Raw genomic sequence first — 23,847 nt, 5'->3', positions numbered from 1 at the left:
TACTGTATGGAAAAGCATTTTAAAACTTCTACAAATCCCTTTTCTTTTTTCAAGAAGCATAGTTAATTACTCCATTTGACTTTGATTCACACACCACCTTGTCAAATTTATATTAATAATTAAGTTTTAAGTTATTAATAAATTTTCAATTATGTTCTTATTATATTATTTATTAATTTCTTAAGAACTCAAATTTTTATATTTTTAATTAATTTTAATGATTTTATTTTTTCGTTAACCAGATGTTGTAATGATTATTTTATCTACCGTCTTACTTGTAATTGTTTATCAAGAAATTTAAAATTTTGTAGTTTGTATAAAATAATATTGAAATAAAAGTAAATCAACAAGTAATTTTTATTATTTTTATCTATACTTATATATAAAATTTATTTTTTCTTAATTGATTCTTTTTGTGTTTATCAATTTTACCTTTATATTAATATTTATTATATTATTTTATCTTTTGGACATTTCAATCATTTTATTACTTTTTAAGCATTTAATAAATAATTAATTGTTCTTATAATTAATTGAAAACTTTTTTTATTTTTTAAACTAATATTCTATCATTTTGTAAAAAACAATTACCAATAGTAAATTTTGAATGTGGAGCAATTTATTAAATGTTTTGTAGAATGTGAAGTAGTTTTTTACCCATATCTCTCTTAAAAATCATAATTGTTATTCATTCTTATCTTTTGGTTTCTTATTCTTTCTTTGAAAAAAAATATGAATAAATGGCAGCAGCGGTTTCTTCACTGCTGACTCAATCTGTGACGGTGACCTACGTCACCATCTTCGTATGTCTTGTGTGGGCGATCTAAATAGAGATTTGAATGAGGAGAAAAACAACTTGTGCTTTTTCACTCCAATTACATTATTCACGAATCACCTATTCTTCTCATCACAAATGTTGCATCAAAGCTTCTCCAAATTCGTCAATAGAATTTTGAGTCTATAATTTCTGACGCAATCTTTCTTGCTTGAGGCAAGAAGAGGTTCTTTTTGAGAAACGACTATTACGGAAGATTGAGTCTTCATAACTTGGATTTGCAATGATAACTTATTATTTGTCTCGTCTTTCGCAACCAGACCTTTCAAGTCATTGCTAGGAACGATGCTCATGCTCTCTTCTTGACATGTTAAAATAATTTGAATAACAAAATATTGAGATTATCTATTACATCAATAATAATGATGGAAATAATTCATGTCAAACTAGATATATTCAATATGTTTTGTATATATATGTCTACATTTGTTAGGTGCTTTTATATATATATATATATATATATATATATATATATTAATTTTTTTTAATCATGTCTACCTCCTCGTCATCTTTTGTTGTTCACCATGGAAAATTTTATGGACCATCATTTACTCTACATACCTTCAACCTCAAAATGGAGGACAACAATTTTCTTCTCTGAAAATAATAAGTCTCATGGTTTAAATTAATATATTAGAAAATTAATTCTGAATTGGAAAATTATTTTGAAATTCAAACAAGTTTTAAAAAGATTTTATGTATAAACATATTTGACTTATATATTTCTATTTTTAAAATATAACATTAACCGTAAATGGAGTTATTTTAACATTAATTTTAATTAAAGGAGGAGGATTTTAATATAATTGGATATTAGTTAAGATTTAAAATTGATTAAATAAAGTAATTAATTTATAAAAGTGTAAAAATAATATTTAATTTTTTTTTGCCGATAGCATTTCTTTAAAACACATGGATTTAAAGAATAATTAAATTTTGAATATAATTTTATATTTTCATATCGTTTTAGTTCATTTTCTTAATATTCATTTTACAAGGAAACAAAATTACTAGTATCAATTTAAGTAGAGTGATTAAAAATTTTAAGATCAGTTTAAATCAGCAATGAAATACAATATATTTTTCTACTGTATTGAGTGCTACATGACCTAATGACCTATTTACTATGCATGTATAATTATGTAATGCAATATAGTTTCTAATAATATAAAAATATGTTACAATCTTTAAATTGGTGTAATGAATATTTAATTTTGTAATTTCAACTTTAATGATTTTTTGAATTGTTATAATTCAAAATTAATTATCTTAATTAGAGTTTGCATAATAGATGCATGCACCTATGTATTTACGACACAATCGAGAGGAAAATAGTCTGTAAAAAATGTGACTTCCCCTTTGTCCTTCTCTTTCTTTTTCACTTGTTATTCTTAGACTCCTAAATCTAAACATTAACTATGTTTTATCTTTCTAAATAGAAAAAGGTAGAAATGGTAGTGAGATACGCTATTATTAGAGGTCAAGTCAGAGGTGACAATAACGGTGCTGTTGATATTTGAGGTCATTTTCACACAATTGTTGAGTAAATTATTTGTGAAAAGGGGTGAATCAATCGACAACACCATCATTGGTACAAAAAGTAAATGTAAAATTGTATTGGTATAGACCGAACAATCACTATCATGTCTTTATGACTGAGCTAATCGAATCCAGCATGTTCATGCGGACCGACCGACATATCTAGTTCATTAACACTTCATTCGACATTCACTTAGGATAGAACAATCGAGATTTGAAGAAGTAGTATGAAGACGAAAAGAGCGAGCTGAAGTGCAAGATGACTTCCCAACAAGCATGAGGAAGACGAAGCCGGTCAACAGTTTTATATGTCCATCTTCCTAACAGAAACAGTTGAAAGAAGAGACGAAGCTATGAAAAAGAACGAGAACAAACAGAAGATGCAAGTTACACAAATTTTATTATTATTATTTTTTTCGATAGCTTCCAATGTCATGAAAATGTAGATGCTTGTAAAATGTGTGCTTCATTTCTTACCACCAAGCTTAATATGTTATTAGAATTATTATTAAAATTTTATAAAATAGTTTTAAATATTATTATAAAATAGTTTTAAATATTATTATAAAGTATGTTTTGAATTTTGAAAATTTTGATAAAATAATTTTTTTTTGTAATAATAAAATATGTCATATTTCGAGATGTTAATTATCAAAGTATTATAAAATGATGATAAAAAAATACATTCTGTTACAATTTTAAATTTCAAAAAAATACTAAATGAAAATAAGAATATATAAGTTGCTAGTAATTTTTTTCTAGCAAATATACCAGTATTTAGAATATATTTGTCACATGATGTTATATATATATATATATATATATATATATATATATGATTTTTAACGGTAAAATTTATAATTTTAAACATCACTAACAGCTATGAACCAAGAACAAAAGATAAGGAAGAAAATATTCTCATTGATTATCACCTCTACACAAAGAGGTATTCGTACAGAAAGATTTGTTACAGTGCCTATAAAATTCATATATATTTTATTAGACCTTCTCTTCATAGAATTTTTATTAGACCTAAAATTTATGATATCCAAAGTAAAGTTTTTCAGAAAAGAGAAAGCTTTTGCAGCATAGTGTTATAAATTAGTAACATTCATAGTGTGATATTAATTTTCTCCATCCCAAAGGTCAGCAATGAATTTTGTTGGTCCATTCTTGCACATCTGATGCTGTTGGACCTGTGCAATCTTTTCATAGTCATCTTTAAACAGTGACCAATCAAATATTTCAATATTTTGCTTCATTCTTTCCTTATTATAGCTCTTCACTGCAACAGTAACTCCCAACTCATACAACCATCTTATAGATACCTATCATCATAGAGGACCACATTAGAGTTAGATAACCACGCATACAAACATTGATCATGATAAGTGCATATACTTATTAGGAGAGAGACATAGTATTAATATCTATATTATTTAAGGATAAATATATTTTTTATTCATGCATCTAAATTTTATATCTTCTCAATATTTATAAAAAAAATTATTGAAATAAATTATTGTCAGTTTTTTTTTAATAAAATAATTTTCAGTACAAAATAGAATGTTAAAATATTTAATAGTAATTTATCATCGATATAAATATTATAATATTATAATACAATTCATGTTGAAAATTTATTACAACAAATCAAAATACGGTAAGAAGTCATTTCACTACAAGAAAACCATGAAATAGAAATTAATTTTTAGAGATCAAAATAATTAGTTGCAATAGTAACTAAATTAGAGATCATTTTATAAACTGAAAAAAAAAAGTTTCTAAATTAGTTTATATTATTGTTAAATAGTTTCTAAATTGGTATCTAATTAGCAACCAAAGTTTTAACTACCAATTATTTAGTTTCTAAATTTGGTAGCAAAAATCTTGGTTGCTAATTAGATATCAATTTAGAAACTAATTTAGAAACCAAATTTTTTTTTTGTAGTTTCTAAAATGGTCTCTAATTTAGTTAGTATTGTAACTACTTATTTTAGTCTCTAAAAATTGATGTCTATTTTATGATTTTATTGTAGTGTTTTAATAGTTTTCTAACCGCAAATCAAAAAGTCTAAAGTTTATACTATAAAAAAAAAAACAATTTGAGAAACGAAAAACATACATAAATATTTTACTTATTAGTAGGTAATTAGTGTTTATTCTATACACAACTATTATAAAATTATAAATATTTTATGAATACGTATTCAATCCTTTGTAATCTACAGCAAATTTTCACTTTCAAAATGTTACCAAGAAAAATGTTTGATTTGGAGCCATATAAATATCCCTCAAGTGAAACCAAATCACTTAATTGCATCAACATTATTGGTTTATTATTTTTCATTTGTTTCATCCAAATATGAATTATATAGTCTTTATGATTGAACTTGTATAGTTGGTTGAAAAATGAAGCTGAAGTATGAAAGGGTTACCTGAGCAAAAGATTTGCCATGAGTTTTTGCAATTTCCTTGAGCAATTCATTATCCAGAACATTATTGGAGCCCCACATGGCTCCTGGTGCCCCCAAAGGAGAGTATGCAGTTATGATTATTCCTTTTGCTTGGCAATATTGTAGCAGCTTTTTTTGTTGCCAAGTAGGATTCATCTCAACCTGTTTGATGGTAGAAAGTAACCAAAAGTGGGGTCATCATTTGAAAAATAGAAACATATCTGATATAACTTATGGCTTACTTGATTCACAGAAGGAGGAATAGTAGCAAAAGATAGCAGCTTTTCAAGTTTATTACAACTGAAATTGCTGACCCCAATGCATTTTGTAAGGCCTAGATTTTTACATTCTTCCATTGCTTTCCACACACCCTTTAAGTCAAATGATGTTAGGGCTTCTTCAGAATAAGGAAATTCCCAAATTCCAGGTTTCACTGAAATGGGCCAGTGAATCAAATAAAGATCCAGATATTCCAAATTCAGAGACCTGCATTAGTTTTGTGCTCCACACAGGAAAGTTGCTTCAGTGTGTGAAAGAGATGTAATAATACATTTTTCAAACACTCTTTTTAATACATAACTATTTGTTAAAATCTGTTAGATTTCCAAAATTATTAGACTTAATCATTAAACAAAAGGTAAGATCCATCCAAATGCATGTTCACGTGTAATTGATGTGCACTTACTGAAGTGTTTTGTGGATAGCAGGAAGAACAAGATGAGGAAAGTTATGAGTGCACCAGAGTTTGGAAGTGATGAAGAGTTCATCTCTGGAGGCTATGAGGCCAAGTTGAAGTGCTTCAGCTATGGCTTCTCCAAGGGGTTCCTCAGAGCCATATATTGAAGCAGTATCAAAGTGTCTGTAACCTACTTTGATAGCTTCTAACACTGCCTCTTTGGTGTCATTGGTGGAAGATGTTGAAGCAGTGCCAAATCCTATCACAGGCATTTTGTGATGGCTGGAAGAGGATTGGAGAACCACATCAGGGATTTTTGATGCAGACATGTTCTTTGTATCACAATGCAATTCGTCAAAATGTGTTTAGATCAATTGCATACACAAGGAACCATGCATGTCCTTTTATAGGCATAGACTTAGTTTCAATAATTCAACACTAATTATGTCATTGCATAGGTCAGAGTTTTAATTAGTTCATTCTCAATTAAATCGTTTTCTTAAATTAATGTAAAATTTCTGAGATATAGGACTTTTGAAGAGTGCTATAGTAATTATTTTTCATTAATTTAAAACAAAAACTCTAAATGTAGGGGAGGTTTTGTATAGTAATTTTAGGTTTTCTATTAATAATTTTGTTAAATGAATTTTCTAAAAATTGGACTTTTGAAGAAAACTATGGTAAACTTTCAGTTTTCCATTAAAAGTGTTGAGTAACAACATTTTTATCAATAGGAATCCAACCATTTGTGGAAATTATTCCAACCATTTAAATTCTTAAAATAAATTACCAACAAGATATTTTTAGCCTTAACATTGATAATTCAATAGAATGTAACGATTATAATTTTTTTAATACATGTAATCCAATTACAGATTTTCACATGATAAGATTTATAGCATAAAATTTTACATTACTCATTACACACACAAACAAAAAAAAGTTATAAAATGCAATGAACTGACTTTAGAGTTTAATTTTTATGTATTGTGTCATGAGTATCTTTTGCTTGTAAAATTTGGTTATTTTACATGTTATCATTATGTACGTAAGGATTAATCACAGGCTACAAAAATTAACCCTTCTAATACAGTGTCGTGTAGTTACGTTATGCAGTTTTCAGTATAAAATGAGTAGAGCTATTATATTATCGTTAGCAATGACGTTAAAATCATTTCAAAATTCTTTCTGCAAAGCAAAGATGTTTACGGAAGTATTTGATAAATGTCAGCAGAATTTATGGTTTAAATAGGAAAAAGAGTAATTTGATTCCATTTTATTGTTTGGCTTTATCTCATAATATCCTAGATGTAGACAAAGTTTGTTAGTCTTAATTCAATCTTAGTTACATCTTTGTTAAATTCAAATTTAACTATTAGACATCAAAAACACTAAACATATTTTGTAGGTTTCAATGGGGATAACTTTAGAAGTACCAAACATTTATTTAACCATGTAAAAAAAACCTACCCAAATAAGTTGTAAAAGAGAATAATTAAATAGAAATTAATTTTAGAGAATAAAAAATATGTACTCATTATATTTATTAAATTAGATATTATTTTAGATACTAAAATAATTATGGTATATAAAATAATTTTTATTATTAATAAAACTAATAAAATAGTTTTTAAATTGGTATTTAATTAGCTCCAAAAGTTTTAACTACCAATTACTTTAAATTTTAAAAGTGGTAGCTAAAACTTGATAGCTAATTATATACTACTTTATAAACTAATTTATAAATTTTATTAATAATATAAACTACTTTAGATAACAATAATTTTGTTAGTTTTTAGAATAGTATATAATTTAGTCAATATAATGACTAATTATTTTTTTGTCTTTAAAATTGATTTATATTTAATAGTTTTCTGGTATGCTTTGTTTGAATTAGGGAGTTGAATTGAGGGAGTGGAAAAATGTGGAGAAAGTTAAAATGTTTGGATTAAGGTAAATAAAGTAAAAAATATGTAAAAAAAAAATTATAAAAATTTGTAAGTGATGTGATGAGAATGATTAAAATTATAATTTTTTTAATTGATAAAAATGTATAAGTTTATGCATTTGTCTTTTAATTTAAAAAAAATAATTAGATCGATTATTTATGAATTGTAGTTATTTTGAAACCACTTTTTTATTGTGCTCTTTCTTACCTCGCCAAAAGATTCAAATTTAATATTTTTACGCCTTTATTCGTCATCCATTCCTTGTGAATTATAGGATGAAAAAAAAATTGGGTGAATATTAATCACTCGGATACAAAGTGCACTAGTGTGTGGATTTTGATTTTTTTTTTGTTTAAAGTCAACTTTCATAACAACAAGGCGTTCAATTTGAATGTTGAGGAGATAATATCATAAGCACAGCCTCTAATTTTGTAGAGCATAATGTAGAAAAATGTGATTTAATTTTCTTTGACTGTAAAATTGATGTTGAAATATTAGTGGAAAGCTATGAAAAAGACTCTCATATTGGAAAGTAATTTTGTGATGAGGTGGAAGAAGTAGTGGTATCAATGAAGTTTACCATTATATTTGTTGTCGTTTTCCAAAGAGCCAAAGGAAGTCACAAAAAACTTGATAGGAACTCAAAGTGGTATCGGTCAGTGGTGGAAATGCAAAAAGGATTGCTTGGGTGAGTTGGGAACAAGTTTGTCAGCCGAATGTAGTGCTGGATAATTGGCTACTCAAATTTATAATTTTTATTACCTATTTATTAATTGTCATAATCAATGTATTCGTGTAATCAATTGTTTGTTGCATTGCATACATACAAGATTAGCTAGAAACAATGTATAGTAACCTTAATACAATAATAATAAAAATATTAAATTCAAGTAATAATCAATAAAATAAAAAAAGTGGGGAATATGGATCTTAATCTTTGAAAAAAAAATTAAAAACTCAAGAAAATACTTGCTTACAAATAGGACAAGAAAAAATCGAGTATACAAAACACGATGAGTAATGAGGATTTTTCATATCTATTAATTAGTTTGGTATTCATATGGTAATTGATAAAATACTCCTTGATGTTTCATTTTTAAGAGGAAACTCTTGAGTCTAACGGAAAGGCAAAATAGTTGTTGTGATATTACATGGTGACAAATGATGTATAAATTTATTTTCTATTTTCTATACTACTTTAATCAAATATTTGCTTTCAATTAAAATTGTTGTCCTATAGTATGAATATATTAGTACTAAATTGTTATTCTTCTATAAACTAGATTGTTTTCTTATTAATCTTTCATACATATATCTAATTTACATGTTTTATATCTTTTAATAGCATTCTACACATCTAATTAACATTTATAAGTTTTTATATCAATACTTAAGAATTCTCATTCATAATCCACTTAAAAGAATAAACAAACTCACATTAAATGTTTTTCACCAACCTAAAAGCAAACTTAGCCCCTTACGTCGGTTATAATGCCCTTATGCAATCTTTGCGTCATACTATAACTTTCATGCCCTACTATGTTGACATTCACATTACAACTTCTATGCTACAAGATGAAGAGCCTTAGAGATTTATCCCAGGGACATACTTTCTCAACACATGCAGAAAATGGTCAAGTGTTATAGGAATTATGATTCCAAGGACGTAAGTCCCCCACACATGTAGAAACGGACCAAGTGTTTTAAGGATTTTGATCCTAGGGACATAAGTCCACCACACATGCGGAAAAGGGTTAGAGATTTTGACACTACAAGAAAAATTGGAATTACATACAGCCAAAATCCGTATGTAAAACATAGTTACATACGGAAAAAAAATCCGTATGTAAAACTGTCGTAGGTAATATTATTAGTTACATACTAACAAAAATCTGTATGTAAAACTGTCATAGGTAATATTATTAATAATAATAAGTATAATAAAAATCATAATAATACAAAAGAATTTGTCTGGTGTAGTGGTTAAAGTTTCTTTGTTCACTGAAGGAACTTGGTTTTGAATCCCATCCACTGCCGATTTTATTTTTCTTTCCGCTTCATGGTGCCAAAGTTACATATGGATATAATCCGTATATAATTCGCGATTTTCTTGTAGTGTGATTCCAAGGACGTAAGTTACCCACACAAGTGGAAAAATGTCATAGGGATTCTGGTTCTAGGAATGTAAGTCCCCTATATATGTGAAAAAGGGATAGGTGTTCCAGGGATCCTAATCCTAAAGATGTAAGTCCCTCACACATGCGGAAAAGGGCCAAGTGCTCTAGAGATTTTGATCCTAGAGATGTATGTCCCCCATATATGAGAAAAGGGTCAGGTACTTTTAAGATTTTTATTTTCAGGGATGTAAGTCCTCACACAAGCAAAAGAGGGTTTGAGTGCCCTAGGGATTTTGACCCTAAGGACGTAAGTCACCACATATGTGAAAAAGGATCGAGAGCTCTAAGGATTCCAATCCCAGGGACATAAGAGTCCCCCACACATGTTGTGCTTTGAGTAGCCCTTAACTGCTAGTCTAGTTTTTGTTTCTCATGACCTTACATTATTTGTCAAGTTTTTCTTTTAACATCCACTTTGCTCCTATGATGAATTTGTTCTTGGGAGGACTCACAATATGTCCAACATAATTTTTATGAAATTATTCATGCTCATCTTTCATTACTTTTATCTAACTTTCATTTTCTAACTCTTCGTTGACACCTTTTGGTTCAATCTCATAAATAAAGGTAGATTGATCTTTCTATGACAATGATTTTCTTATACCTTCCTTGATATTTCCTATGATGGAATTTCCTAGGTGATTGTTTGTAAGTTGAGAGTTCCTTCTTGCTGCTTTTCTTTATTTTGATGGATTGTCTATTGGGTCTTCTATTATAGCCTTGTTCTTTTGTTGTTTTTCCTAAAAGTCTAAATATGCAAAAGAATCGTCTAACTTTGATAATTCCCTATAAAGACTATGGTTATTGAACCAACATGAATCTCTTCTTCAACAATTGGCTTTCTAGAGTTTAAACTCCCTGTTGTTGATGTTTCTGAATATTCAAGCAAGATACATTCATCACTTATGGAATCAAACCTTACTGGATCTACTTGTTGTTGAGAATTAAACATTGAATACCAAAAAGATTAGAGATAAAATATGTTGAGTTTTCTATCTTTCCACAATTCATAATGAGTTTTTTTATCAAGGGTATGTAAATTTTGTTATGTAAATAACAAGTTGTATTAATTGTCTTTGCACATAAGTATTCAAGAGTAGTGTTTGCATTAAGCATCGTTCAAGCCTTTTTCTTGTACAGAATGGTTTTTCCCATCTACAATGTCATTTTTCTTAGGTGTTCTTGGAGTTGATAAATTATAGTTAATACCATGGTATTTGCAAAAGACTTAAAAGTGTTCATTTTATAATTCTCCTCAATGATCATTTCTGATTGGAACATTTGATACACCTCTTTAATTTTGTACATGTTTATAGAATTTTCAAAAGAATTTTTGAAATCCTAATTTTTGTGGTTTAAGAATTTACTCATGTTCTTCTAAAGTAACCGTCTACCATGACTTAATCTTATTATTTACCACATATAAGTTTATTTTTAATCTAGTGTATCAACTCAAGAGGTCTTTCTATAGAAAAGTCTTTTTTTTTTTTAAATATTTTTTAACTTGCTTATCTTTTCTACACACGTCACAAAGAATATTATCTTTTATTTAAATATTAAACAACTTAAAAATGTCATGAGAGTGGAAATTAAGTATATTTTATTTTATAATTATTATTTCTTACAATGTGAGTTATACTTTATAACAAAGTAGCATATGTGAATTCTTTTACGTAAAAATAAGAGTTATTTAGATTTAATTTTTTTTTATATTATTATTAATTCAAACAAAAATTCTAGGAGTAAAATGGTGTTACAATTTAATGGTTTGATTCATTGATAGGTTTTTCTATATCATTCATTTGGATCTAATTCTTATTGTCTAAGTTATCTTTGCAAAAGAAAGGTTTGCAAAAAAGTGTTTTTAAAATGGGATTAATCTAGGGGTGATAATGCAGGCCCACAAGATGTAAGTCCGGTTGGCCTGTGCCACTCATGTAGTGTGAGCTAAATCTATTGACTTGTTATGCATAAGTGATGATCCGGGGGTCTCTGGAGTAGCCTGCATAAGAAAATTAAAATTTCATTAAAAATAAAAATATTAACGTGTTTTGTTGATGGGAAGCAAAAGTTAGAGGAAGTAATTTTGTATTTTTTATTAGGGTGTTTCTTTCTACACCCCATCAAATTTTTTCGTGCACCTTATCAATTTTTGAAATTTAATTTTCATAACATAAAAGTTAATTATGAAAATTTAGAGGAGAAAAAATAATCTGGAATAACCTTTTCAAGAATAGTTATTTTACCTTCTAGAATATATAGAACAACTATTTTGACTTTCAAAATTTGATTTTTACAATGCAAAACATTTTTTAAAGGATATAGGAAGAAACACTTTTTTATTATTATGAAATTAGCAAACTAACCTGACCAATCCCGTACTTAACACACATGGATGGATTGCTAGTTATGCAGACAAATTTAAACAAATCAACCGTCCAAAATAATGAGTTTGTACTACATCACTAACTTCTTCAATCTATCTTCCATTTTCATCCATGTAAGTACTTATAGGATTTTTATTTGTATGTTTCTTTTGCAATTAATTAAGTATAAACTAAACTAATCCCTAATTTCAAGCTATGGTTGAGTTAGAAAATTCATTAATAAATGAATAATTGATTATTTTAAATGAATAAAATTATCTAATAGGATAATTAATTATTGGATCATATATTTATTTACATACAGAGTTTTTTATAATAACTTTTTTATCCATCATTAGAGTACATTTTTATTTTACTTTGTTTAAGTGAATCTTAGTTTAGTAGGTTTTTTTTATCTGAGTTTAAGTAAAGTCTCTCCTAACATGTATTACTTATTATTAATGCATTTTAGATATAACTTTTGAATTTATTGAAATAAAATTAAAAATATATATTACTTATACAAAATCATATAAAAGTTATATTTTTCATTTTCTTTTTCCATGAATAAAGTTATTGATAACAATGATAAGGCTTCCTCGGTGGCCACTTTTACGTAGCAGTGTGACCAATTGCCCTTTGAGAACCCTTCGTTCTGCACTACAACACAATTAGATTCCAGAACACACCAAAAGGGAGACACTGCACTGATAGTATTTTATCTCTATAAAATTCAATCTTTTTAAATTAAAATGAATTTATAAAATCTATATCGTGTAACTTTTTTTAAAAATATTTATAAATTATAAAAATCACAATTTAATTTATTAAAAACTGATTTCTTAAAACAAAATTTCTTTCAAAAGTTTTTCTTTACAACCGATTTCTTAAAACAAAAATTCTTTCAAAAGTTTTATAGAGAAAATTGAATAAATTTATTTGACGCACTATATAATAAAAATAATTATTTTTTTAAAATAAAATAATAATTTATTTAAATGAGAAGTGAATGTAATAAGTTATAATTGGTTGAGAAACTTAACCTCCACAAACATCACTTCAAAGTCTGCATGCAAGAAAGTATCCACAAATCCAATGCATTATCCCCACCACGGAAGCCCCTGGTTCCACTAAACCACCATTTTTTTTCTTGAGTAAGCCCAAGCCAGTACTTTTTCTTTTTAAGTTTTAGATTAGAATGCAAGATTGAAAAGGTTATAATCATCTAAGGTGGCTTTTATTATAGAAATTTTTCATTCACACTCTTACAAGTCAGATTCTTTGAGGTTAAGACTTCAGAAAATTTATGAAATATGTTCTTACGAAAAACGTCATTCGTCTAAGGTGAAATTTTAAGACACTTAATAAATAATAATAATGACACTTATAAAAATTTATCAATCACAACCATCACGACCATGTCCCACTTAATACGGATAATATCTTCAATAAATCAGTTAAACACTTATTAACCGAAAGATATTGAAGATATTTTCTAAAAAACAAATATACAAATATATTAAGATATCTCTTTATAAATCAGAGATCATACTACACAACAGCTAACAACTAATATTTGACTCATCACAATTTAAGCTCATGACTGAACATTACAAATAAATCCTTTATAAATGTGTAAAGTACACTTTAATCAGTTTTACAAATATATACTTTTTATAAAGAGTACTTACTTGATCATCAGATATTACTTACTTGATTGTCACATCTTTACACAAAGTACCTACTTGATCGTTCGAGTACCTTTTTTCATGTCAACTCTAATTGAGCACCAACAATAAAAGAAGCAGACTTAAAGGAATGAACGAGAAGACAACCAGCATATCAGCAATTGTACAATCAATCCTAAATATTATCTGAACTCACTTACCTGTACACGTATATTAAATAATCGACTTTTATCAGTTTTTCAAATTTGGTTGTTTGATTTTCAATTGTTAGTGACTATCAAAGAAATATTCAGTAGAAGATTCTTTAAAAAATCTTGTATATGAGAATAAAAAACATAATAAAGTATTAATAATTAGGAATTAAGAGAATAAAAAATATAATAATAAAGTATTAAATAATGAGCGAGTACTTCTTATAAAATAAATATATTTTTATAAGTTTTTACCTCTTAATAAATAAGATAAAGAAGATAAAGATAAAATAAGATAAGAGATAAATATTATGTTATCATTTTATAAAAAAATACCATATATTACTGGTAATAAGTTATTAAAAAGAGTTTAATTAATAATTGATGAATTAATATTTTACTAACCTTGTAGTGGGTAGGTAATATAAGTCTACAGAATTCGAAACTTTGGGTAGTTGTTTTAGGTAGGCGAACGATTATTTCTCCATTTTTAGGATGAATAAGTTAATGTTGATTTATTATATTTAATTTAAATTAATTTTTTGTAGATTTTTGTAGATATTGAGATATTAGACAATTTAAGATTTCACTAAATAATCTTATGTATATAAACAGTTCATGAAATTTTGATAATAATAAAAATGATAAATTATAAAAAAATCATAATGATAAAAAATATAAATTATAAAAAAAAAACTAGAGTTTATAGAAATGAAAAACACTTAATAATGTATAACATTATAAAGCAACATATATTATGTTCATGTGTTATGTACATGATGGAAAAAACGTACGCTTAAACAACACACACAATCATGAATGAACTGCAGAAAAATAAACGACACAAGATTTAACGTGGTTCGGTCGCCAATGATCTCTTTAAATAGAGATAATAAAGAACACAATGATTAAGCTCACTCACTGAAACATGATGTCAATTCAGCTCAGCTCAATAAATCATATCTCCATACCCAATCGTACACATATATAATAAAAAAACTATATCAAAAAGATTACTACAAGTTTTTCCATATAATTTTTACTTTTTTAAAGATACTTGAGTACTCAATTACTTCCCCCAGTTACCCTTCTCATAGTTTCAAAATTGGAGAGCAAAACTTTTGAAGTTACTTCTTGTCATTTTTGAAATTGTAAAACAAAACAAAGAGAGTAAAATTATAATAGTTTGTATTAGATTCATGTAGCAAATGATAGAACATATGATTCTCCTATCATACTTTATTTAACCTGAATTAACTTATGATATCAAAACAAAGTTTATAGCAAAGTAATCCAGGAAGCTACGATAAACATTGATGGTACTGCATTAATTTTCTTCATCCCAAAGTGTTTCAGTCAACTTTGATGGTCCATTGCTGAACATACTTTTCTGCTTGATCTCATCAATCTTTTTATAATCATCTTTTGTCAATGACCAATCAAATATCTCTATATTTTGCTTCATTCTCTCCTTGTTGTAGCTCTTAACCGCAGTAGTTACCCCTAACTCATACAACCATCTAAGAGATACCTAATAAACAGAAAGGACTATGTTAGTGTTGCCTCAGTATATATATATATATAAACATTTGTCAATGATAAGCAACAAATATACTTTACTATGTCATATATTTTCATGTTCTAGCTATTGTTTATCATTTTACACCACTACTCTATAAATTTACAAGTATAAGTATTCCACAAGTACGAATTTGTGAATTTCATTAAACATAGATTATATGACACTTAAAGTTATACAAGTTATGTATGACTTCAGTTATTTCATTTTATATTAAAATCTTACAAATTATATATCACTTTCACTCTAAACCATACACCATATTTTCTTATAAAAAAATCATCTAAAATCATATTTTTTTTTAAAAAAAAATATACTATTTTTGTGTAAAATAATTCTTTGTTTCTCTAGAAGCGCATATTAAGAAGTAAACTTTTATGTTTACCCACTTATATACAATGAAATACTTTAATCTCTAGTCGGTGTGTGATCTCCAACACACACTCATCACGTCGAGAGTGACAGCTCGTGCGTGAGATAACATATTATGGATGATCCGATAATAATGACTTTAAATGACTTTGATACCATATTATGAAGTTGGCTTTAAGACTAACTCAAACATTTAAAATTTGAAACATGATTAAATGATTTATTTTTATATGTTTCATCAAAAGATGATTCAAATACTCGTTTGGCGATTGGAAATTTTGTCATCACTGGTTTGAGAAAGGAAGTTAAAGTAAAAATTGTTACCTGAGCAACAGATTTGCCATGAGCTTCTCCAATTTGCTTGAGCAATTCATTGTCCATCACTCCATTGGAACCCCACAAGGTTCCTACTGATCCCAAAGGACTGTATGCAGTTACAATTATACCCTCCTTTTGGCAGTATTCTCTCAACTTCTTTTGTTGCCAAGTAGGATTCAACTCAATCTGTTTCATGGTATTATCAATAATTCATTTTTATCTAAATTAAAAGATAAAAATAAGGAAATGATATAATGAGAATTTAATAAATTTATACAATTATTTTGACACTTTTTTTCTTTTTTACAATTACAAAAATTTATATTTTTAACAATCATATTATCTTTGAAAACAAGGTGTAATTGTGAAAACATGATTACAAATTTATGGGCTTACTTGATTGACAGAAGGAGGAATAGTAGCGAAAGAGAGTAAATTTTGCAGTTTTTTGCTACTAAAATTGCTAACTCCAATGAATTTTGTTAATCCTTGCTTTTGGCACTCCTCCATTGCTTGCCACACGCCCTTTAAGTCAAAGTATGCCATGGCCTCTTCAGGATAAGGGTATTCCTGCCAATTTCCCTCCTTCACAGCCATGGGCCAGTGAATCAAATAAAGATCCAAATATTCCAACTTCAAAGACCTGTATCAGTTTTGGGCCCCACAAAGCCCGTTAAGTGATTTTATTACTCAAAATTACACTATACCATTTTATCTATTACTAATTATAAATTATTAAAATTACAAAATCAAGAGAGAGAAAACATTAATACTATGTTTGAAAAAAGACAAAAAAAAAAAAAAACTAATTTTTAAAAAGAAAATAAGTAAAAATAAAATAATTTGATATTAAATTTTTATGTTATATGGTTTTTTGAGAAAAGAAAGAAGTAAATATTATTATCATTATTATTTATTTCATTAATGTTTTATTTATTAGTATTATTGTAAGAATGTAAGAATACTGTGGGGGGCCGAAAAAAGTACTCCTCAAAATTCATGAATCCCTCTACCTATCTCTATCTATTAATTAGTGGATATTACATATTTAATTTTATTGATAGTAATATATTGAAAACTAATATTACTTATAGAACCACTTATTAATTGTTTATCAAAATATTATTGATCAATTCAAATCTTATTATATCTGCATAGATATAGACATATAGGTGGGTTTGTTTCCACTTACTTTTAGGGGGGGAAAGGTACTTATTTTAATAGAAATAATAATTATCGTAATTATATATATATATATATATTTAAAAAATAATTAAGTGAAAAGTTAAAAATAAACTAAAAAATTACTTATATTTTCGTAAATTACTCTAAACTACTTATCCCAACAATGGGATACTAATACAATAAACAATGAAAGAAAAAAATACTTTTTATAATTATAACCCAACACAAACAATTTCCACTTGTATAAAACTCGATAAATAAATTACCTTTTTTTAAAGCACTGTCTAAACAGACTAACCCACAATTATATATATATATATATATATATATATATATATATATCAGCAACCCATAATTATATATAATGGTCACTCACATTTCACTTTTCCTTTTTTTTTATTTTTTTTCGAGCCTCGTGTATAATTAAGCAAATGCATATACGTCTAAATAAGAAAAATGTTAGTAAAAGACTTTTTAAAATACTCTTTCAGACACTTTTTTAATTTTTAGTCAAATTTATTGGAAATTAAAAATTTTAGTAAATTACATTTTTTATTTACAATATAATGAAAATAAAGGAAAAAATAATGAGAAAGTTTATCATTTTCAAATATCAAGGCAGGAGTGTTATATATACTGAGTCATAAAATTAATTTTAGGTTTTATAAGATTTCTTTATATGTGAATATGACACAAAAAATAAGATCAAGAATCTTAAAGTAGACCATGAATTTTAAAAATTAAAAAAAAAATTAGTATTGAAAATATGTATTTTTACCAACAATAAAATAAAAATATGAATCTTAGAAAACATTTACATTAAAATAAAAATTATAATAAAATTCTTAAATATGATGTGACACAGTAAAACCTATATAACTTAAATTAAAATATCTTAAAATGACTCATAATTTAAAATTTCCAAATTACTAGACTTAATCATTAAAGAAAAGGTAAGATCCATCCAAAACTTGATTTTTAATAAATTTCAATGAATCACAAAAAAAGTATTGTTGAAATACATGTGACAGTTATAGCATAAGTAAAACTGATAATGTTCCACAAAATCATTTTGAATATGTGTGTGTAGATGTAGAAGGGTTTATGAGTTGTGCACTTACTGAAGTGATTTGTGGATAGCAGGAAGAACAAGATGAGGAAAGTTACTGGTGCACCAGAGTTTGGAAGTGATGAAGAGTTCATCTCTGGAGGCTATGAGGCCAAGTTGAAGTGCTTCAGCTATGGCTTCTCCAAGGGGTTCCTCAGAGCCATATACTGAAGCAGTATCAAAGTGTCTGTAACCTATTTTGATAGCTTCTAACACTGCCTCTTTGGTGGAAGATGTTGAAGAAGTGCCCAATCCTATCACAGGCATTTTGGGATGGTTGGAAGAGGATTGGAGCACCACCTCAGGGATCTTTGATGAAGACATCTTTTTTCTCTCACAATGCAATTCTTCAATATCTGTTTAGATCAATTGCATATCCCTTGTAGAACAACCAACCCTGCATCTCCTTTTATAGATATCAACTTAGTTTCAATAATTGAAAACTAATTATGCCATTGCATTAAATATTAATTAAATGCACAAATTAATACTATTTAATATAACTCATCATTTTCGTTTAACTGACAAATTTACATTTAATATATATAATAATTCTTTAAAAAATCATTAAATGCTCATTAAATAATTACTAAATTTAGAGATAAAATATAGTTGTAGTGAAACAAATTATTGATATCTAAAGTTGTTTCTATTATCAATAAGAATTTATAATAAAAAAAATTAAATTGATATTTAAAGTAACTACCAAGCTCTGAAATTTTGGTAGCTAGTTTTAGATATCAATTTAGAAACTAGTTTATTTAAATTTTTATTAATGATAAAAACTAATTATATATCAATAACTTTTATAGTTTATAAAATGTCTTTAATTTAGATTATATAATGACTAATTATTTTGGTTTCTAAAATTAATTTTTATTTAATAATGTTTTTGTATTAAATATTCAAATGATGATTGAAAATCATGAAATAGAAACCAATTTTAGTGACAAAAAATAATTAGTTACTATAGTGACTAAATTAAAGATAATTTTATAAACTAAAAAAATTGTTAGTTTCTAAATTAATTTCTATTATTGTTAAATAGTTTATAGATTGGTAGTAAAAACCTTGGTAGCTAGTAACATACCAATTTAAAAACTATTTAACAATAATATAAACTACTTTAGAAACCATTAATTTTTTTAGTCTCTAAAATGGTCCCTAATCTAATCACTATAGCAATTAATTAGTTTTTGTCTCTAAAATTGGTTTCTATTTCATGATTTTCTTGTAGTGTTCTATTATGTGTATACATTATACATATTCTCAATTTTATTCTTTATAATTTAAAAATATCACAAATTTGAATTTGAAAAAAAAAACTAAAAAACACAATTTTTGAATTTTAAACTAAAAATTTGAATTTGAAAAACAACTAGAAAACACAACTTTTGAACTTAAAAGGATAAAAATGAGAATGAAAACACATTTCTCACACCATCTGTCCATTCTTTTGTTGAAATCCTAAGAATATGAAACAAACACCATCACTAACAATCTTTCATTCTCTTCTTCTATGTTTTCTTTAGTCTTTTTCTTCTTCTATGTTTATTCTTTTTGTCTTTTTCTTTTACATATGGGAAATATAATGGAGACTAGTTGAATGAAGATCTAAACACACAAAACATTTATACTTTTTCCTATAACATGCAATTGTCAATATACATAAATTTTATTTTACAATTTATTGATAATTGACATTTATTTGTAAACAATAAAACACTCATAAGGATGATCAATCACTCGAATTGATTAAGTCAATTGATAATAATTTTACATAATGATGATGACAACAACATTTTTTATTCATATGAATCATATTTTTCCTTTTAAATTCATTGTTTGCAAATTTATTTCATTGGTGGGACTACACAATAACAACATATAAAACTCAATTTTCAAATTTGGTAAAAAAGGACTTACTCTCTCAAAATATAAATAGGTTATATATATATATATATATATATATATATATATATAATAATATAATATATAATATACACTTTCTAAATTCTTTTAATTAATCAAATTTACATGTATTCCAATTCATTGTTGAATTTAGTCTAACTCGTTGTTTTCGTAGTATTAGGATAAAAAAAAATTCATATCAACTCATAGTTGTTATAATAACACTACAAGAAAATCATTAAATAGCAACCAAATTTAGAGACCAAAAATACTTAGTCACTATTTTGACTAAATTAGATATTATTTTAGAGACTAAAAAATTACTAGTATCTAAAGTAGTTTCTATTATTAATAAAAATTTATAAAATAATTTCTAAATTAGTATCTAACCATTAACTACCAATGTTTTAACTACTTACTACTTTATATTCTAAATTAGTCTCTATTTGTCTTTTATAGACAAATTTAGAAACTAAAATATTAGTTACTAAAACCTTGGTAGCTATTTTATATACCAATTAAAAAATCATTTTATAAATTTTTATTAATAATAGAAACTATTTTAGATACTAATATTTTTTTAGTTTAAAGATGGTTTTTGTCTTAGTTAAATAGCAACTAATTATTTAGGTCTCAGAAATTAGTTTCTGCGTAATGATTTTCTTGTAGTGTAATCATCTTCTTGCAAAACAAAATATTTGTATTTATGAAGTTGTTATAATTTCTTTATTCAATCGTTTAGTATATATTATATAGTATTAATGTGTCACAAATACATTAAAACTTTAATAAATTAATGATGATGTGTCTTACACCAAAGTAAGAAAACTCCTTTAAAGATAAATTATGTTTTCTATTTAAATAATATAAATTTGGGTATAATAATAATAATCTTATTGTAAAACAAAATATATGCATTTTATGATCTTATAATTTATTTATTCAATCTTTTAATATATATTATATAGTATTAATGTGTCATAAATGTATTACATTAGTGGCTTTTGATGTAGTCTTTTAAATCTCAAGAGAGTAGGATGATGTGTTTTACACAGAGTTAATTGAAAGATAAATTATATTTTCTACTTAAATAATATAAAAATTATTAAATTATTGTTGTAATTTAATAAATATAAGTATATTTTTTTTAAAAAAGTTGTTTCTTATGAATAGTAGGAAGTAAAACACATCATGAATACTAATCTTTATTTGATCTCTTAGTTAAAAAAAATTACAAATTAATATTTTATTATTTAGAATGATATTTGTAAAGTTATCCTATATTAATTAATTATCAAATTATCATATATTAATTAATTATAAATTTATAGCGTAATAATATTATATCAAAATATTTAACAAATGTGGATACACATGTGCAAAATATTTATTATGATTATATTTATTTTTATTATTTTTTGTTTACATGTGATATACTTAATTTTATTTTAATGAGGATTTGATCTCAAGATATCATAAATATTTATAAAATATTTTCTTTTCTTATTTTTTTGTTTTAGTTTGTTTTATAAACATAATAAAACACTTAACACACAAAACATATTATTTTAAAGAATAAAAATAATTAGTTAATTAAATTAGATATTATTTTTAAGCTAAAAAATATTAATATTTAAAGTAATTTCTATTATTAGTAATATTTATAAACTAATGTCTAAATTGTTATATAAAATTGTATTAAGATTAAAGTACAAATTTTCTTATTTAAATTGAAATTATAATATGAAAGAATTTGATATATGTATGTATTTAATGTTACTGACGTATATTAGATTCAAAGTGTTATTTATTACATTATTAAATATAACACACACGTACACACATATATATATATACTCTATTGTATTTAATGTTTATATTTAATGTCATTAATAGTAGTATTTGAAAAATTAAATAATATTACTTAGAATAATTAATATATATATTTAAGGCTATATTATTGTAAATTAAATATTATAATGTATTCTATTTATTAAGTATGATTTATAATTAATAATCTATATCATATTTAATGTTATGCTTAAATATATTTTTTTTAATTACCCATAAATTATTTGTCCAAATTCAATATTTAATAAATTATAAAATGCATCATATATGGTCCAAGCCATCTAGGCGGTAGATATAGAAAATTTAACATAACGATTAATTAAGAATTACATTAATCCCCTTAATCAGAACACGTTAAATCATTTGTACCACTAAGTTGATACAAGGTTAATCAATCATTTCGTACTAATCCAGACCTATCTTTGTGGAGATCCAATACGACCTTATAAATAGGTTGACATGAGATAGGTAAATGCTACTTTTTAATAACATTTATCACTCTTAACTATTAAAGCTTACTTGAGCATTGGAGAACATTTTACAGGTACATCCTATCCTGGAAGATAATCAAGAAAAGGACGACGAGAACATCCTGAAAGGAGTGTATGATAAATCCAGGACTAGAGAGGAAATCTTCTCGACCCATATAAGAAAAATTGACGTTCACCATTGGACTAAGGACACCATTGAAGAAATCTATCATATCGACGAGAAACATGACAAATAAGCACAAAGATCAGTAAACACACGGTCAACCGAGACAAAGCATATAGCGTTGCTTTCAGAGCTGAAACAAAACAGTGTAGAGGAGAGTAACACCTTAAAATAAGGGATACAAGGAGATGGGAAAAAAGGTTTAGGGAAGAAACTCATGTAAAATTATACATTCCAGTAAGGTTTAAGGAAGAAACCCAGGTAAAGTTTCACTTTTCTGACTATTTAAAATTTAACATTTTTATTGTCTTTAGTGTAACTTTTTGTGGATAAGAGTCTAACTGATTATGCATCTAATCACAGTCACAGTCAACTTTAATTTGTAATTAACAACTTTTTCTTTAGTACTCTTTAATGATTATTATTAAAGTTTTCTTTGAAAATAAGATATTTTAAGTAATGATTGACAATTGTCGTCAAAAATAGAAAGAATAAGATAACAATTGTAATCACAACCTTCATAGTCTGTAATTTTTTTATATTGAAAAACTTTCAACAACAATTTTTATTTTATCCGTCGTTTATGCAGCATACAAGATGAACTATCACAACAATAACTAACAAACTCATGGATTTGATTCCAATAATAAATTATTACTTAGTCATCTATATAAAATAAAACCGAAGTTGATTATTAAAGGGTGTTATGTTAAAACTTTACTCATTAGTTGAATAACTTATTCATACTAAAAATAAATAAATTGTATACATAGATATATAACAATATACTCAAGTTAGATATGATAATTAGATTTCCATTTTGATCCTTAAAAGCTCTAAACTTCATTGTGCATCTACTCTTTGAAAGCTGGTATTGTATCTATCAAACTTTATTATTTGTTAAAGTCAAAATGATTCGGTGAAAACGAATATTTGGATTTTTAAACTCAGAAAAAGTTAACAACGGTTAGAAGTTATATAAAGAATACTTG

General features: G+C 25.9%; 2 protein-coding genes across 2 annotated transcripts; both read right to left on the bottom strand.

Moving 5' to 3' along the window:
• Window positions 1-3,273: 3,273 nt before the first annotated feature.
• Window positions 3,274-5,886, bottom strand: LOC137820497 (NAD(P)H-dependent 6'-deoxychalcone synthase-like). The gene is made up of 4 exons (XM_068624619.1): window positions 5,516-5,886; window positions 5,073-5,316; window positions 4,813-4,992; window positions 3,274-3,702 (listed from the first exon to the last, which is right to left on the bottom strand). Exons 1-4 carry the CDS (start codon window positions 5,833-5,835, stop codon window positions 3,499-3,501), a joined length of 948 nt encoding a protein of 315 aa, XP_068480720.1. The 5' UTR covers window positions 5,836-5,886; the 3' UTR covers window positions 3,274-3,498.
• Window positions 5,887-15,043: 9,157 nt separating this feature from the next.
• Window positions 15,044-18,813, bottom strand: LOC137821045 (NAD(P)H-dependent 6'-deoxychalcone synthase-like). The gene is made up of 4 exons (XM_068625457.1): window positions 18,453-18,813; window positions 16,543-16,789; window positions 16,153-16,332; window positions 15,044-15,408 (listed from the first exon to the last, which is right to left on the bottom strand). Exons 1-4 carry the CDS (start codon window positions 18,761-18,763, stop codon window positions 15,205-15,207), a joined length of 942 nt encoding a protein of 313 aa, XP_068481558.1. The 5' UTR covers window positions 18,764-18,813; the 3' UTR covers window positions 15,044-15,204.
• Window positions 18,814-23,847: the final 5,034 nt, after the last annotated feature.

Source organism: Phaseolus vulgaris, chromosome 9 (genome assembly GCF_000499845.2).
Source record: "Phaseolus vulgaris cultivar G19833 chromosome 9, P. vulgaris v2.0, whole genome shotgun sequence".
Lineage (NCBI taxonomy): Eukaryota > Viridiplantae > Streptophyta > Magnoliopsida > Fabales > Fabaceae > Phaseolus > Phaseolus vulgaris.
This window is presented reverse-complemented; position numbering and strand designations above follow the sequence as displayed.